The following is an 18734-nucleotide window of genomic DNA, read 5'->3' as shown; positions in this document are numbered from 1 at the left end:
AGTTAGTTCTTCTGAAACTGAAGTCTGTTCCCCAAAGGTCAAATTCTGCACCTGTGCAGATGCTATCCAAAAGCACAATTCTGACCATCAAATCTGAAATCCCAAACCCCAATGTAATTTACTAAAACAATGTGCACTATTAGAGATAAGTAGTGTGTATTGAATTACTAGGGACTGAGCCTGCATCCTCATTGAAATTAATGGGATTATCTGCAGACGTAAGGATGAGATGAATCAAATGCCTACTCCAGTACTGCGACCTTAGAGAATCATTTAAAATCAATTCCTTTTAACCTGCCACCCCTCTGCCCTAAATAGCTCCTTAGAAGCCACATACAGGAAGTAAGCCTCAAAGGGCAGTCAATATAATACAAAAATCTCTTCAGCCTGACTGATTCTTGACTGCATTTGACTTTACCCAGACAGCAAGGACTTTTGGGCACTGGCAGAAGAATAGGATGAGAGCAGCCCTGGAAAGTAGGAGCTTGATTCCCAGTAAAATCCTTCACATGGCTCCAAAGAGAAAAGTAAACTACTTTGGAATCTAGAGCTTTCTTGGTTTTCCAACACATCAGCACCACACCCATTGGCTGCTCGTGAAACAGCACTTTCCAGCCATCTCCGTTACACTGTAGGACAGCACTAGTGTCTGTTAGGGCTGCTTAGGAGCCAGACTTGGAATACTACACAATGGCAATCTCTGGTTTCGCTATATTTCCTCAGAACAACTTCTCACTAAAAGTAGCAGGTACGTATGTGAGTTCGCTGTAAAGGGTCCCTTGTATTATAACCTGGACTCATGTTCCATTCTTATGGTTTGTAAGCAATAAACCTTCACTGGAGCACAGTGCAGAGTTCCTCTGTTAATGTTCCAGGAGACGGGCATTCCAATAGGCCAGGGTCAACGCTTATTGTGTCAGATCTATCTTCTGGCATTCAAATTAGCGGTTCTACTAAAGATCCACTAAATTGAATGCTGGGGGTGCCTCTGCTCAATACCAGTGCTCATAAGGACTAAGGGAAGCCAGTAGGAGCATGTGTACCCATTGACCTCCCACTGTGGAGATGGTGCCAAAATCAGCTTAACGTACATTGACTTCAGCTACATTATTTACAGACCTGGAGTTGCATAGGTGTAGTGCAGACCTGGCCTTAGGCTAGCCTAGAGATTCAGCAGCTCTAACCACTTAGCCAAACCTCAGATTCAACCACAATAGTACAAACACCTGCTTGGGAAAGGAAATAAGGAATGGGTTTGGTTTAAAGCTTTGGAAGAAAAGGCCACACGTGGTAGGTGACTTTAACCAGGTTCATCAAAAATGGATGAGACCATCAGAATTAATGAGGTGCTAAGATGCATAAAGAAAGGGGTGGAGTTTAAATGTGTGTGCTGTTTATTAGATGCAAACAGATGTAGAAAAAGATCAAAGTCCAAAAACTATATAAAGCAATAACTCAAGATTTCTGTGGATGCTTGATCTGAGGAGAAGGTGCTATGAATCTATGACTACAGAAGAACTCTGGATGGGTTGCTGAAGGATTGTTCACCTCAGGAGCTTTTATTGGAGTGGGGGGGGGGGGGGGGAAGGTTTCTGGTGAGTTGGTTCTCTTTCCTCTTTTAATGTTTTCTCTACTGTTTTTACATTAAAAGTAAATGTTTGATTAGAAAGAGCCATGTGGTAGCTTAACAGTGTGCCTCTGAGCAGGCAAAGCAGACCTGCTTAAGCAGTCAGACTTGCCAGAGAATGTACAATGTCAGGAGGGAACAGTGCAGCCTGGAAATACATCTCTCCTTCTCCTGACTAGGGTATCTGCCTAAGACAGATGATGGCTGGGGAGCTGGAAGTCAGAGTGGGTTCCCACCCCCCAAACCATAGGGGTGAGGATGGATACAGGTGCAATTACCCTAAGCTATGACATACAGTGCCAGCAGCGGGATCTAAAAGTGTTAATTGCATAAGTGCCACCAACAATGAAAACAAGCATTGCAGAAGGGAAAAGCACAGAAAAGCCTTAATAGCCTTTTTGGGAAAGGAATGAAGAAGAGACAGGAAATTATGAACTGAAGAAAAAGTGACTAGTTATTATTTGACATCTCACAGCTTTCTTATCAGTAATGTCCAAGACACTAAGATCTGTAAGCTGTTATTCTGCAGACCTCAATAAATGGCTGGTAGAACTATGCTAAGAAAGACAGCGGAACACTGAGGGCTGGACGAAGACAGCCAGTAGATTGCTGTATTCTAATGACTAGAAGAGGAATAATGGTCCAATTTTGCAGAGAAATTCTAGCCAACTGAAAGTCCAGCATGTGAGGAAAATCTTGCAACCCCACGCCCTAGAAAGAAACAGGCTGACATGCCGCAGCCACATTCCATCCAGCCTGAATGCATCAGTGCAGCTGGGACTGGGGAAAGGTCCTGACTCTCCAGGCAGACAGGGGAGAACAAAAGATCAGCACTAGCACAAGCAAGGAGAGAAAGGTTGTCGAGATCAGCATGGGATGGAGAGACTTCACCAGAAGAACCAAGTTTAACAATATCTCAGCCTGTCAATTAATCAGTCAACTCCCATATTAATTCAGTTGATCATGATTTATTGCTGTTTTAATTGCACTGTTGCACCAAATACCAATGGCATTTATTACATGTTTGTAGATGCCCTTTTAACATTTGTCAATTATAGCACAACACAAAATGCATAGTGCTCACTTTATTGTAATAAATATTTGCACTATGAAAATGATAGACAAGATAGTATTTTTCAGTTCACCAAATACAAGCACTCTAGTGCCATCTTTTGATTGTGAAACTGCAACTTACAAATGTAGATTGTTTTGTTCCTTATGCAACAAAAAGGTACAACTTTAGAGCTACCAGTTTACTTAGAACTATTTCTTGTTCAGCCAACAGCTCAGACTGTTTACATTTACAGGGGATAATGCTGCACATTTCTTTAGTTAGTGTCACTTGCAACAGAACAGGTGTTTGCATGGCACAATTGTAGTTGGTATTGCAAAGTATTCACATGCCAGTTATGCTAACCATTTGTATGTCCCTTCATGCTTCAGGCAGCATTCCAAAGAATGCTCCCATAATGATGAAGCTCATTTTAAAAAGCGAGTCACAAATTTACTTCCTTGGTGGGAGGGAGAATTGTACATCTCCTACTCCATTTCATCTGCATTCAGCCATATATTTCATATTATAGCAGTCTCAGATGATGAACCAGTTATATGTTCTTTTTAAGAAGCCACTTTCACTACACATTTGACAAAACACAAAAAGGTACTAATGTGCAATTTCTAAAGATAGCTGTGATACCTTGAGATGATCATTTGATAGGCTGATCATGCTACTGAGCCTATCTACCTGCCCTTTGGGTCACCCCAGCAGCCTGTCCTGCTGGCCCAGAAGTTTTGGTCTTCTGTAGGAAAGAGACAGACTTGGGGTAAAAGCCCTCAACAGTAACACAGCCACTGATTATAGTTAGCTCTGGGAGGGCTCATATAAAGGGACTGGACAGCAACCAGGAGCACAACTCTAATGAGACCAAAACTCTGAATAAATATGTTCTTACTCTGTATAAAAGTTTTACAAGGGTACAAGCTCATAAGATTTGCTCTCTCTATCAATGAAAAGGGAGAGAAGCACTGCTGTTGTCCTCTCCCTGATGATTATTATTTACAATGATAAATAATATTTATGGATAATAAATCCTACTTGTTATACTTAATAGGCTGTGTCTAGACTGGCCAGTTTTTCTGGAAAATCAGCCGCTTTTCCGGAAAAACTTGCCAGCTGTCTACACTGGCCACTTGAATTTCTGCAAAAGCACTGACTTCCTACTGTAAGAAATCAGAGCTTCTTGCGGAAATACTATTCTGCTCCCGTTCAGGCAAAAGTCCCTTTTGCACAAAGCTTTTGCGCAAAAGGGCCAGTGTAGACAGCCTAGATTTGTTTTGTGCAAAAAAAGCCCTGATGGCGAAAATGGCGATCGGGGCTTTCTTGCGCAAAACCGCGTCTAGATTGGCACAGATGCTTTTCTGCAAAAAGTGCTTTTGTGGAAAAGCGTCCGTGCCAATCTAGACGCTTTGTTCCGCAAATGCTTTTAATGGAAAACTTTTCTGTTAAAAGCATTTCCGGAAAATCATGCCAATCTAGATGCAGCCAATAAGCTAAAAAAGACCAAAGCAGACTGTGAAGAGCTTCAAAAAGATCTCAGCAAACTAAATGATTAGGCAGCAAAATGACAAATAAAATTTAATGTTGATTAATGTAAAGTAATGCACATTTGAAAAATAATCCCAAGTACATATACAATATGATGGTGACTAATTTAGCTACAACTACCCAAGAGAGATCTTGGCATCATTGTGGATAGTTCTCGGAAAACATCCACTCAGCGTGCAGCGGCAGTCAAGAAAGCAAACAGAATGTTAGGAATCATTAACAAAATACAGGACTATGTAGCACTTTAAAGACTAACAAGATGGTTTATTAGGTGATGAGCTTTCGTGGGCCAGACCCACTTCCTCAGATCAAACAGTGGAAGAAAATAGTCACAACCATATATACCAAAGGATACCATTAAAAAAAATGAACATATATGAAAAGGACAAATCACATATCATGTGTTCATTTTTTTTAATTGTATCCTTTGGTATATATGGTATATATGGTTGTGACTATTTTCTTCCACTATTTGATCTGAGGAAGTGGGTCTGGCCCACGAAAGCTCATCACCTAATAAACCATCTTGTTAGTCTGTAAAGTGCTCCATGGTCCTGCATTTTGTTTCGGCTGCACCAGACGAACACGGCTGCATCTCTATCAGGAACCATTAAAAAGGGATAGCGAATAGGAGACTCTTCTTGCCTGTGTAAAACCACGGGGCGCCCACACTGACTAGCGAGTCCATCTCACAGAAGCTGGGAAGGGTTCAGAAAAGGGAGGAGCTGGGAAGGGTCCCGCGGGAGGAGAGATTAAAGCGGGGGGGGGGGGGGTTCATGCTCGAGAGGAGGCGGCGGGGGGAGCCGACAGCGGTCTGCACACCCCGGCCTGACGAGGGGAAAGTGAGCAACCGAAAGGCGCCGGGGCAGCGAGAGGCGGCTTCCCCGCGCTCGGCGCACAGTCACCTGTGGAACTCCTCGCCGGAAACGTGGCGGAGACTGGAACGGGGCGCGGCGGTGTCCCTGGGCCGGGCTCTGTCTGGCCCGCTGCGTCCCCTCACGTATTGGCGAAGCAGCCCGGGCGCCTTTCCCGCCACTGGACGGCCCCGAACAGCAACACAGGCGCGTGAGGCGAGCGGGAGAGGGGGTGGAGTCGGGGCTGGCTGCTGATTGGCCCGCGTGCGGTGACGTACGGCTTCGGGTGGACTGGCTGTCGTACTGCGGGCGAGGGAGCCGTAAAGCGCGGGAGGCGGGTCGCGGCCGGGGCAGGTGAGGCAACGCCCCTCCCCCGCCCTCGCGCGCTGGCCGTAGCGCCCTGCCGCCGCCGGCCCCGCCCCCACTCGGAGGTGCGCCCGGGCCGCTGAGGGGACGCGGCGCGCGGCGGTGACCGGGCTTAAGCGGCCCTGGCCGGCGGGGCGGGGCTACGTCGTGGCGGCAGCGGTAAGACCCTGTCCTCGGGATGGGGGGCCCGGCGGGGGCACCGGGGCGGTTTGGGGCTTTGGGGGGCCCGGCAGGGGCACTGGGGCGGTTTGGGGCTTTGGGGGGCCCGGCGGGGGCACCGGGGCGGTTTGGGGCTTTGGGGGGCCCGGCGGGGGCACTGGGGCGGTTTGGGGCTTTGGGGGGCTCGGTGGGGGGGCACTGGGGCGGTTTGGGGCTTTGGGGGGCTCGGTGGGGGGGGGGGCACCGGGGCGGTTTGGGGCTTTGGGGGGCCCGGCGGGGGCACTGGGGCGGTTTGGGGCTTTGGGGGGCCCGGCGGGGGCACTGGGGCGGTTTGGGGCTTGGGGGGGGGGCTGGGGGCTTTGGGGGGGGGGGGGGGCACCGGGGCAGTTTGGGGGCTTTGGGGGGCCCGGCAGGGGCACTGGGGCGGTTTGGGGCTTTGGGGGGCCCGGCAGGGGCACTGGGGCGGTTTGGGGCTTTGGGGGGCTCGGTGGGGGGGCACTGGGGCGGTTTGGGGCTTTGGGGGGCCCGGCAGGGGCACTGGGGCGGTTTGGGGCTTTGGGGGGCCCGGCGGGGCCACCACGGCATTTCAAAATGGCAACACCGCATGGAGCTGACAAAGGGGCAGCGCCGCACAGAGCCTGGGGTCAGCTGGGGACTCCCTAGCTGACTCGGGTGCAGCATTTCCGGGGAACCCGAAGTCAGCTGGTGAGTCCCCAGCTGATCCCAGGCTCCACATGGCATTTCAAAGCCTGCAGAGCCTGGGGTCAGCTGGGGAGTCCCCAGCTGACCCTGGGTTCCACGGAAATGCTGCAGGGAGTCCAGGATCAGCTGAGGAGTCCCAAGCTGACCCCAGCTCTGCAGCATTTCAAAGCAGCAGCACTCCATGCAGCTACATGTGGGTGCTTCCACTTTGAAATGCACAAGAGCCCCCTCCCCCTCCCCCCCCCGGTCTCAACTAGCAAATTAATCAATATTTAATATCCTTACTCTGATGTTACAGAGTCCTGGTTCTCCGGATTCTAGTACATGCAGGATGTCCTCTCCACTCAAATCAAGGACAATCCAGTCACTTCATTCTCAGACTCACAGATTCCTTGTTAATTTCAGAAGCCAGTTCAAAAATTTCTCTGCAGCCCTTCCATGGGCTTTTTCTCTGTTTCCTTCCCTTCACACTCAACTCAGTTCACATTTTCTCTGTCATATCCCATGTTGGTGCAAGATGCCCTGTGTATATGTCAAAACTTTATCTTGTTTTCTTCCTAGTAACTCTTCCTAGTAACTCTGGGTCTTGTTATCAGTTTCCTGATCCACCTAGTTCCTCTCAGTAGTAAGGTTGTTCTTTGAGAACTCTCATATTTTGCACAGGCTGTTTTCCTGCTTATACATCTGTCAGCATTAAAGATTCCAGGTTGTCCATGAAGGAGTTTTCAGATACCTTATTACACATCATTGTCCTAGTCACCACCACCTCCTTGCTACCATTGAGTTTCCAGGAACAGCTTTGCCCACATGTACGATAAGTGGTGGTGGTAATCTCTGTTGCTTTTTTTCCTTGCCTAGAAGAAGTGGCTGTAAGCTAGCATCTTACCGTGTGTAGATGGTACCTCAAGAAAACTGACACCCGGCAGGATGTTTCTTCGGTTACTGTCAGATGTCCGGTGGTGGACAGTCAGGCCCAGGTGGAAAAGCACATCCAGCTTCCGGCACACCACTACATCATCTGCAGAGTCTTCCACCATTTCCCTGCCAGCTCAGGCACAGGTGGTAATCTGTGGTGGTGGAATCATGGGTACATCTGTTGCATACCACCTCTCCAAGCTAGGATGGAAGGATATAATCTTACTGGAGCAGGGCAGGTAAGAGGCTAATTTTTCTCCTTATTAAACCATACTGAAAGCAGAACCTCAGAACTATATAAGGGACACAATAGCTTTCTTTATGTTATCTTTCCATCATCTTACTTTCTCCAGCACCAGAGGCACACTGTTAACACTAGACTTCAGTGATGAGATCTAAGGGTGCGTCTACACTGCAGGGCTTAACTTGAAATAAGCTGTGCAAATCAAGCTATGTTAATTGCGTATCTTATGTTGAAATAGCTTATTACGAAATAAGGAGCGTCTACACAGCACTTATTTTGAAATTGAGCACTCTTCTTCTGACTTCCCTTATTCCTCATACAATGAGGGTTACAGGAGTCGGAATAAGGCAACAGTCCTCCACCTTGATAGTATTTTGACACCATTTCGAAATAACTGCCTGCTGTGTAGATGCAAAATAAGTTATTTCGGAATAGCACTAGTTATTTCAAAATAGTGTTGCAGTGTAGACGTACCCAAAATCAAACCGTTGGTTTTGCCCTTTCTTCACAGGCTCCAGGGGAGTTGCACATTGAGAAGTCTACTCTACCCAGTGAGCCTTTATAGCCATTCTTAAAACCTTAAATGCCTCATTCAGGACAAGAAAAGTAACAACTTTAGTTTTTGAACTATACTTAAGATCGACGCTGCTGCGGAAGAGAATACTTCTGTTAAGTGAAGACGTGGCCTGATTAGGGGCTGCTGGCAATAGACAGTCAAGACTGCCGCTTGGAATTATGAGAGAGGCACCATTGTTATGTGTTACAGCAAAGTCTAGGGGCCTCAGCGCAGAATCCCTTTAAAACTTCCAAACTTAAACCCCGCAGACAGCTGCTTTCCAGAAAAATTAGTAACTTCCTTCAGCTTTGATAAGAAGTTACTGCTGGACTCCTTTGAGCCATAAAACACAGAGCAAATCAAGTAATCTTATCTGAAAACCTTGTTAAGCTGAGTGCCCTATGGAATCAAAAAGAAAACTTCCTCATTGGCTGGCTCAGCATGCACTCTGAAGAGGTGTAGGCCCTTTGCCCGTCTTCCTTTGCAGGGAATTAATAACCTCCTTCCTGCTACTTTTTCAGTGGGGCATGTACACTCCATCACAAGTACTTGCTGAGCAAGTATACACATGGACAGGCTTGTATAGCAGTTGAGAAAAAACACTGTGTTAGAAAAATCAGTTAACTGAGATATTTTAATTAGCATGACATTAAACATTGTTCTGGTTTTAGTGCTAGGGTGACCAGAATTTCCGAGATTAGGGGCTCTTTCTTGTATATGCAACACTCCCCTCTCCCACAAATAAGTCCCAACTTTTCACCCTGGTTATATGTTCGCCCTATTAGTGAGCACAGAAATAGTCATGTTTTAAAAATGTCAGCTAGATCTTGTTTATGAAGGTTATAGCATAGATAGGTCTAAATCAGGTTACTGCGGTATTGTTTTCTTATGGGAGATATAGTAGAACAACAGTGAGCTCTATGAAGGCCTGTGTGGTAAAGTGCAAATCATGTAATGGCAGGAGAAATGAGTTAATGGCCCTGGCAAGTCTGACAAAGTAAGAGCAGTGTGCTTGGATCAAATTGTCATTTCTTTACATGTCTGCAATCCAGAGACTTGGGTCACCAGAGCAATCTCTTGCCCAGTAATTTAAATGCACAGTTGTTTGTGTATTGTAATTGCAGCAGAAAGTTTGCAAAGATGAAGGGAGGAAAGGGCTACTTTCAGCCCAGAAAGAGATCAAGGAAGTGGCACTTTTGGAGAACAAATACATCCGTAAAAGGGGCTAAGCGAGCATTGAGAGGCTTTTAAAAGTGCCTCAGCGAAATATTTTCCATGTTGTCAAAACGTCTGAGAGGATGTTGTCACAAAATGTCATAATGAAAAGTCTTTCTAGGGCTCACATCATCCTGAGTCATCCTGCTGATGTTTATGGTTTTATAGCCATATTTTCCTATCAAGGCAGAATAAATTATAGAAGGGAAACAGAGAAACTGACACAACACAGATATGCATTGTAAACAAATAGGAAACAGAAATACTTTTACTTTATTTTGTTCGTTGCATTTATGTTCAGCATCATTTACTCCAATTTTACATGTATCTAGGAAGCAGGCAGATCTAGGCCATGGCCTTGTGTAAGCTAATATTTGAAGATCCTTAGTATGGAATTAAGCTGACATGCTAATGTGTTTTAAAAGTATAACATAGTCCTGGCAGTGTGTATTGGCTGGCTATACTGGACTTTTTCACAGATTTACTAACAATACACCTTAAATCCCCACCTAGACAAGGTCTAAGTGACTTTCCCTGGGTAGGACAATAAGCCAGTGGCAGAGCTTCCCGCTGGCCCCGGGCTGCATACGGAGTTCTACATTCCTCCTTCAAATTGTACAAGTGCCTATTGACTAGTCGAGTAGTTGATGGAAATTCCATCGACTACTTGACTAGTAAATTAACTGATATTTAACATCCTTACTGTGGGCTGGTCTGCCTTTGTAAGTGTGCCCCTCAAATTCAGTCTGCTCTGTGGTGGTTTCCTTTTGCATCTTTGTCTTGGGAATGTGCTTTCACTGATTAGGGACTGTGCTGATGCCTTAGGGAGTGGTATCAATTCTGTTCTGTGCACACATTGGTCATGTAAAAAGCATCCTTTGGTGTTCAGCTTTGAATTCAGTCTCACCATAATATGCCTCCCTGGCAAGAGCAATTTTCCTGCAATCTGTGTTTCTTGCTGGGATGTAAGTATGGGATGCATCTTATCAACAGGCAGCTAAAAACACATCTGGGGCTGGAGTGCCCAGGGAATCTTTGTAGCAAGAGTTACAGGTGTCTGGACATGGGGTCTGCCCAGTCAGTATGGTACTCCAAACAGAGAAGGCTCTTAACTAACAGGCTTAACCTGAGCTGATGTCAGAGAAATAATCAGGAATTTGTGCCCACCTCAGTTCTGAGCTGTTCTCTGCCCTCTCCCCCGACAATATCTTACAGTACTTTCATCTTCATGTAGTTATACACATAAGCAGCAAACTTTGGTGACCAATAAGAGGGGTGGCAGTTCCTTATACATCTGAGAGGTTCTTGTCATAGGCTGCATCTGAACCAGAGGCTTCGGTATGTTAGCGTTTTGTATGAAGCCCTCACTGTGTTTTCTCCCGCAGGCTGGCTGCCGGCTCCACTCGATTCTGTGCTGGCATCGTGAGCACAGTCAGGCACTTGTCCATAGAGCTGAAGATGGCTGACTATTCAAACAAGCTGTATCAGCAATTAGAACAAGAGACAGGAATCAAAACAGGTAAGAAAATGATCCTCTGTCTCAGTTCCCTGCAAAGTGGATTTATGTGAACACTGCTTTCTGGGGCTTGGAATGAGAGTAACGCTAGCATCTATAATTGGGGCTTTAGCGCTCTCCAGTTCCTTTCAGCTTGGAAACACTCCCATGGCATCCTCACATTTGAATTGCCCGCTGGAGTCATTTAGAACACACTAGATCAGGACAGAATTGTTGAAAGACAATAGCCCCCATGATGCAGCATAGAAGTTAATTGACTTAGATTTAATTAGTTAATCATGAAGCTTCTGCAGATGCATTCATTTTTGTATCTCCAGTGAGGGCAACAATCTTACCTTGAAGTACTTGTTTATATTTCTCTCACACACCTGCGTATTAAAGAAGCAGCAGCAGATGAGAGCACAGTAGCAGCAACTCTACACCTGTTTCCAGCTAGCTTGCTTAATGGCACACGTGCAAAACATACTGTCACAGATCAACGGGGTAAGCTTACCTCCAGCCTTTACACAGACTGTCAAGGAGCTAGAGCTCTCAGTGCTGGTCCCTTGGCCTCCGCTTTTTGCCAGGGATTCCATGTCAAAAGAACCTGAAGTCCTGTTGGAGGGAGACTTCCCCCTTTGGGAGCTATGCAGCCAGCAGATGTTTGCAGCAACATAGGGCAGCCTTCTCAGCACACGACAGCTTTTATTGGTCAACTAGAGTCCAATATTTTAGAGTCCTTAAATTACAACGGATGAGCAAAACTTACATGCACATCTGTGCTGGCCAGACAACATGCCCTTTTCATCCAGAACTTCCAAGATTCAGTCTCTCACCACATGGAGCAGCAATGGCATTGTAACAATTTTCTGACACCTCGGGTCTTTGTTTCCAGCCCTAGTCACTCTGAATATGATCTGCCTCCCTTGGCTCCCAGACATTAAAAGTTAATGCCCAGTCCATGGTCTTCTATTGTATCTCCTCGGAAGACGTTAAAATAGAAAAAGAACAAATAAAAAATTACTTGGGAAAGTTAGATGTCTTCATGCCACCAGGGCCCAATGAAATACATCCTAGAATACTCAGTGGCTCAGAGATCTTCTCAATTATTTCCTTAACTTGGATAAGTCATGGAAGTTGGCGCACATTCCAGAAGATGCAAGAGATTCCAGAAGACTGGAAAAGGGCCATTCTAGTGCCCATTTATAAAAAGGGAAATAAGGACAACCCAGGAAATTATGGACCAGTCAGCTTGACTTCCATGCTAGGGAAGTTAGTGGAGCAGATAATTAAGAATCTGTCTAGAAAATAAGGTAATAGGTGACAGTTGGCATGGATTTGTAAAGAGCAAATCACGTCAAACCAACTTCATAGCTTTTTTTGATAGGATAACAAACTTTGTTAAAGGGGAAGCAGTAGATATGGTATGCCTAAACTTTAGTAAAGCATTTGATATGTTCTTGCATGACCTTCTCATGAATAAACTAGGAAAATACAACCTAGATGGGGCTGGAATAAGGTAGGTGCTAATTGCCTGGATAACCATTCCCAGAGTAGTTATCAATGGTTCAGTCATGCTGGAAGGGCATAACTAGCAGGATTCCACTGGGAACAGTTTTGGGACTGGTTCTATTAAATATCTTCATCACTGATTTAGATTCTTCTTCTTCTTCTCTTCTTGGACTGAGCCGTCGATCGATCGGATCTCATCTTCTATGATGCTTTTGATGAGCAACTAAATTGGCAGAGCCGATTACAGATGTCTCATAAGCCGTCAACTGCAAGCGCTGAATGTTCTTTTCGGATCCTCCGCTTTTCCTGTAATGCCTGGATACTCAGACTCTCAAAGCAATTAAGAGCCTGTACAATGGTTTGTCACCAGGACAATCTGTCCCGAACTAGAGTTTCCAGATCATTGAGAGAGATGCTGCATGACTTTGTATTGGCCTTTAAGATGTCTTTATAGAGCTTATACTGACCACTGATCGAGCGCTTTCCATGAGCAAGCTGGCCATACACAGATACCAAAGATGGTCTATACTATCATCCATCCTCATAACATGACCAATATTGCAAAACTGTTTGTTCATAAGCATTGCTTCCATGCCCATGACACCACATAGCTTCAGAACCTCCATATTAGGAATTTTGTCCCACCAGTTCACATGAGCAGTCTTCCTCAGACAACGCATATGAAACTGATCGAGTTTCAAAACATGGCGATGATATATTGTCCATGACTCCGAGCCATACTGCAGGACATTCAGGATAACTGCCTGATAAACCGCTATCTTGGTATGGAGTTTAATACCATGGTCATTCCATAGGCGTTTGGAAAACTGACCAAAGGCAGCGCTGGCTTTGGCTAGTCGAGCAGATACGTCATGATCCACATTTTATGCTAGAGGACAGTACGCTTCACAGATAGTAAAACTTGTCTTTGGTGTCGAGAGAGACCTTCACATATGAGTGGATTTAAGTGAGGCAGGCTTGTGAGTTCCCACCCCACTCTCTCTTCTCACTCCAACCATCGTGCACAGGCACAGAAACTGCGACATGTACACTGGAGAGAGAGAGAGAGCACGGGTTTGAGATCAGAGTTATCTTCTCTTAGACTGATGCGCCTAAAAAGGCTTAGCGAGCTCGTTCTGCCCCAGTTTGGAATCAGAGTTTCCCTTCTCCTAGATACTGTTAGTCCACGGCGCCTTATTCTGTATTATTTGGCGCAACTCTATGGGGGGGCTTCCTCAATCCACCATGCTAAGGATGCTCCTCAATGCTGTAATACCCCAGCGTGAGGACTAATTTAGATAATGTCATTGAGAATACATTTAACAAGTTCGCAGATAATACCAAACTGGGAGAGGTTGCAAGTGCCATGGATCATAAGGTCATAATTCAAAATAATCTGGATAAACTGAAGAAATAGTCTGAGATAAATAGGATGAAATTCAACAAGGACAAATGCAAAGTACTCCACTTAAGAAGGAACAATCAGTTACACACACACACACACACAATGGGAATTGACTGTCTAGGAAGGAACATAAGAACAGCTACACAGGGTCAGACCAAAGGTCCATCTAGGGTCTGGCTGGGGGCACCCTCCTGCCTGGGACTACCCAAGTCTTTCGTGCCCCAGGTGTCTTTAAAGGAGAGCAGAAGGGGCTGCATCTCTTCCCCTCTCCCCCCATTCTTACAGGAACATTGCTGGCTATTCTCCATCATGGAGCAAGGGGAAAGTGCACAGTTTGCTGCATTCCTCATTCTGGCTGGGGAGTGCGGGGGGTAGATGAACCTGGAACTGTCCCAGCTGGGAGACATGCATTGCTCCTCTGGCTGTGCCCGATGGATCTCCAGTGGCCATGGAGAGGTTTCTCTCACCTGGTCTCATTGCAGCAGTTTGAGGGCTGGAGTAGTCCCCTCTCCTCAGAACAGCCTGCATACTGATCCCCTCATGCCCTGCCCCACCCCAGAGCAATGATTTAAATGAAGAAAAGCAAAACTGAATTGAACTAAGGACCTGAGCAATGCTGGGTAAATACTCTAGTCGATTTACATTGAGGCAATAAGATTGTCTTATTTTCTATTCCTTTCTTAATGATTCCCAACATTCTGTTTGCTTTATTGACTGCCACTGCAGATTGAATGGGTGTCTTCAAAGGACTAGCCACAATGACTCCAAGATTTCTCTTGAGAACTAATAGCTAAATTAGTCCTCCTCATTTTATATGCATAGTTGGGATTATGTTTTCCAATGTGCATTACTTTGCATTTATCAACATTTAATTTCATATCCCGTGTTTTGCCCTGTCACCTAGTTTTTGAGATCCTTTTGAAGTTCTTCACAGTCTGCTTTGGTCTTAATTATCTTGAGCAGTTTGGTATCATCTGCAAATTTTGTCACCTCACTGTTTACCCCTTTCTTCAAATCATTTCACGGTATGTACCCTGTGGGACACCACTAATTACCTCTCTCCATTCTGAAAATTGATCATTTATTCCTACCCTTTATTTCCTGTCTTTTAACAGTTATCAATCTGAGAGGACCTTCCCTCTTATCCCATGAAAGCTTACTTTGCTTAAGCGTCTTTGGTGAGGGACTTCGTCAAATGCTTTGTGGAAATCTAAGTAAATTCTATCCACTGGATCCCCCTTGTCCTCATGCTTGTTGACTGCCTCAAAGAACTCTAGTAGGTTGGTGAGAGATGATTTCCCTTTACAAAAAACAAGTTGACTCTTCCCCCAACAAATTACATTCATCTATGGGTCTGACAGTTCTGTTCTTTACTATAGTTTCAACCAATTTCTCCACTACTGAAGTTAGACTTACCGGCCTGTAATTTCCAGGATCACCCCTCAAGCCCTTTTTAATATTGGCGCCACATTAGCTATCCCCCAGCCATTTGGTACAGAAACTGATTTAAAGGAATGTTACAAACCAGTTAGTAGTTGCACAGTTTCACACTTGATTTCTTTCAAAACTCTTGGGTGAATGCCATCTGGTCCAGGTGGCTTATTACTATTTAGTTTATCAATTTGTTCCAAAACCACCTTTAATGACGCCTTGATCTGGGACAGTTCCTCAGACTTATAACCTAAAAGGAATGGCTCATGTTTGGGAATTTCCAGCACATCCTCAGCCATGAAGACCATCACATAGTATCTGAGTGCTTCACAGGCATCAAGGAATTTATTTTTCTAACACTCCTGTTAGATGAGGCGTCATTAGTCCCCTTATGAGCAAACTGTGGCCCACAGGCTGTATGTGGCCCGCTGGCATTCTACATGTATCCAGTCAAAGTGCCACTATGGTTCAATCGGCACACTCCACAAATTCTAGCTACGCAAGCACAGTTTGCACACAGGAGACTGGCGTGGTTATGACAATCTTGCGGCCTCATTCACCATTACACTACCGTGATTCACCCCCCTGTGCAAGTCCCACTTGTATACGGAATGAGTCAGATCTTATCGGAAACATGAGCATGAAATGTAAGGCTACAGGAGGCCCCCGATTTACGACCCCCTGTAATTATGATCTTTTCCTTAAGTGCGGAAGGGGCTGAAATCCCCTGACTTAACGTCCTTGGCCCCACATTTATGACAGCGCATGACGCCTGTTGTAAATGCAGGCTCAAGTTACGGCGCCCCGACTTGCGACGCTGTCCCAATAACCGATCGTATCGCAAGTAGGAGGCAGCCTGTATCTTGATGCATGTGTTCACTGGGCCAAATTAAAGTTTCAGGTTTCCTTAATTCTAGAATTTCTTGAGTTCAGAGTGCTTGACCTTTAACATTGTTTGTATGCATTTTCCTAGGTTTTTAAATATGCAACCTGGAAAAACAGAGATTCCATCGTCTGGCATCATATTGAAACCCACATGGGTTACCAGCAGTGCCAAACTTTTAGATCCATCATATGAGTTAAGCCACATAACCTATTAGGGTATGTCTACACTACAAAGTTAATTCGAACTAACAGACGTTAGTTTGAATTAACTTTGATAGGCGCTACACTAGCAAACCGCTAGTTCGAACTTAATTCGAACTAGCGGAGCGCTTAATTCGAACTAGGTAAACCTCATTCCATAAGGACTAACACCTAGTTCGAATTAAGTAGTTCTAATTAAGGACTGTGTAGCCACTTAATTCGAACTAGTGGGAGGCTAGCCCTCCCCAGCTTTCCCTGGTGGCCACTCTGGGCACCACCAGGGAAACTCTTCTGCCCCCCTCCCGGCCCCGGAACCCTTAAAGGGGCACGGGCTGGCTACGGTGCCTGTGCCAGGTGCAAGCCTGCCAGCACCCAGCCAGCAGACCCTGCACCAGGCACGGCTCGAGCCAGCCACCCACTTCCACCCAGCCCTCCGCCTCTTCCCGGGACCAGGTTGGTGGCTCCCGGGAGCCTGCCCAGGTCCACAAGAGGCAGGCGCCTGCCTGGTCTAGTGCAGACATCGTGGACCTCATCCACGACCTCCACACTAGGCACAGGAAAGTGGCCGTCTAGGGCAGGATAGCTGCCAGCCTGGCCACCCAGGAGCAGGTGTGCATGAAAATCAAGGTGGTCCAGTGAGACCCCCGACCCTGAGCCCTGAGCTTAGAACGGCCGTACTGGGTCAGACCAAAGGTACATCTAGCCCAGTAGCCTGACTGCCGACAGCGGCCAACACCAGCTACCCCGGAGGCGATGGACCGAAGACAATGACCAAGCCATTTGTCTCGTGCCATCCATCTCCAGCCTGCCACAAACAGAGGCCAGGGACACCATTTCTACCCCCTGGCTAATACCACTCCATGAACCCAACCTCCATGACTTTCTCACTTCTCTTTAAACTCTGTTATAGTTCTAGCCTTCATAGCCTCCTTCAGCAAGGAGTTCCACAGGTTGACTATTTGCTTTGTGAAGAACTTTCTGTTATTAGTCTGAAGCCTGCTACCCATTCATTTCATTTGGTGTCGTCTAGTCCTTATATTATGGGAACTAATGAAGAACTTTTCTTTATGCACCCTGTCCACACCACTCATGCTTTTATAGACCTCTTATCATATTCCCCCTCAGTCTCCTCTTTTCTAAGCTGAGAAGTCCCAGTCTCTTTAGCCTCTCTTCATATGGGACCTGTTCCAAACCCCTCATCATTTTAGTTGCCCTCCCCTCTCCCACCTCCTTTTCCCAGTAATTTTGTTCAATAAAGAGTTTCTATTTTTGAACACACGTGTCCTTTATTTTGTACATCAGGAAGGGGGTCTAGGGAGGGGTAAGTGGAAGGAGGTGAGGGAGGACTGGGCTACGAGCCCCCGATGGGGAGGACTGGGCTGGCTCTGCGGGCTCCTTGGGGTGGAAGCTCTCCTGCAGCCCCCCGATTGACCCTCTCCCCGGATGGCAGCCTGCGGCAAGTGCAGCCGGGCTGATGGCCGAGTGCTGTGATGTGCCGAATGTGGGCACTCAGGGCACTCCAAGCCAGGACTGCTTTGCTGTCCCTCATCGAGTTAGACAAGCGAGCGGGGAACCCCTGAGAACTGTCTGTCCGGGGTGGGGGTCGGGTCCCTTTAAGCACAGCCCTCGGCTAGCCTGAGACAGCAGCTCCACGCTCTAAGTCCTCATCTGATGCCCTGCCGGCACTGCTTCCAGCCATCCTTAACCCCGGTTCAGGGTCCACTCAGTGTGGACATGCTAGTTCGAATTAGCAAAATGCTAATTCAAACTAGTTTTTAGGTCTAGATGTGCTAGTTCGGATTAGCTTAGTGCTGCAGTGTAGACCTACCCTTACTGCTGTCAGTAACTTTAATTAGCTTATCACCCTCCATGAGTCAGCACTAGAGGGAGTGGGCCACTGCCAGCAGGTTTCACAGATTTTTGCTGAAAGCGGGGGACCGGAGATGCCATTCCAGGATCTAGAGGGGAGTGTGATTTAGTGAGGTCAGAACCTTCAAAAGTGAACTTCCTGCCAAGCTCTCTTCAACTTCTCTGTCTCAGACTCCCTTTCTTTGCCCAGTTCCCAGTTTCCTTGCCTAATGAGTCCTGGTCCCCCAGCTCCTCATCTGTTCCGTCTGTCCTCCCTCAGCCTCTGGTTATACACACCCATGTTCCTCATTACCGTTGGGGGATCCCAGTCTCTCTCCCTGGGCATCTCCTTTAATCTGTGTCCTCACCATGCTCCCTTGTCCCAATTTCCTTACCCAGCCAGCCTTAGTCCTCCCCCTGAACTCCATTGCCTCATCAGATCTGTCTCCCATCCTCCTTTCCCCCCCACACTTATCTGATTCAAATCCCAATCTTGCTCAGTAAGTTTGTCTCCCTTCCTCCAAGCTCATCTAATCTGTTACTCTCTTCCCAGCTCCCAGTCTCTGCTTAACCACTCCTGTTCTTTTCCCCAAGCCCAGTTCCCAGTCTTTCTCTCTCTCTCTCCCCTCTAGCTACATGTCCCAATCTGCTCTCCTTGGCACTTCCTTCCCAGGACCTGTTCCCTCCGGCAGCTTACTCCTCCACACAGCTAGA

At 46.6% G+C, this 18734-nt stretch overlaps 1 protein-coding gene across 4 annotated transcripts in view; it reads left to right on the top strand.

Annotated features, from left to right (window-relative positions):
• Window positions 1–5343: 5343 nt before the first annotated feature.
• Window positions 5344–18734, top strand: part of PDPR (pyruvate dehydrogenase phosphatase regulatory subunit) — a 50357-nt gene continuing 36966 nt past the window's right edge. The window contains exons 1-3 of one of the 4 annotated variants that reach the window (XM_075940674.2): window positions 5344–5440; window positions 7172–7467; window positions 10629–10762. In XM_075940674.2, the coding sequence (XP_075796789.2) occupies window positions 7241–7467; window positions 10629–10762 (361 nt within the window). In that variant the 5' untranslated portion in view covers window positions 5344–5440; window positions 7172–7240. The other 3 variants (XM_075940675.2, XM_075940673.2, XM_075940672.2) reach the window with 3 other exon arrangements.

Source organism: Pelodiscus sinensis, chromosome 12 (assembly GCF_052426305.1).
Source record: "Pelodiscus sinensis isolate ZL-2025 chromosome 12, ASM5242630v1, whole genome shotgun sequence".
Lineage (NCBI taxonomy): Eukaryota > Metazoa > Chordata > Testudines > Trionychidae > Pelodiscus > Pelodiscus sinensis.
Note: the sequence above shows the minus strand (reverse complement) of the source record. Positions and strands in the feature narration are given on the sequence as shown.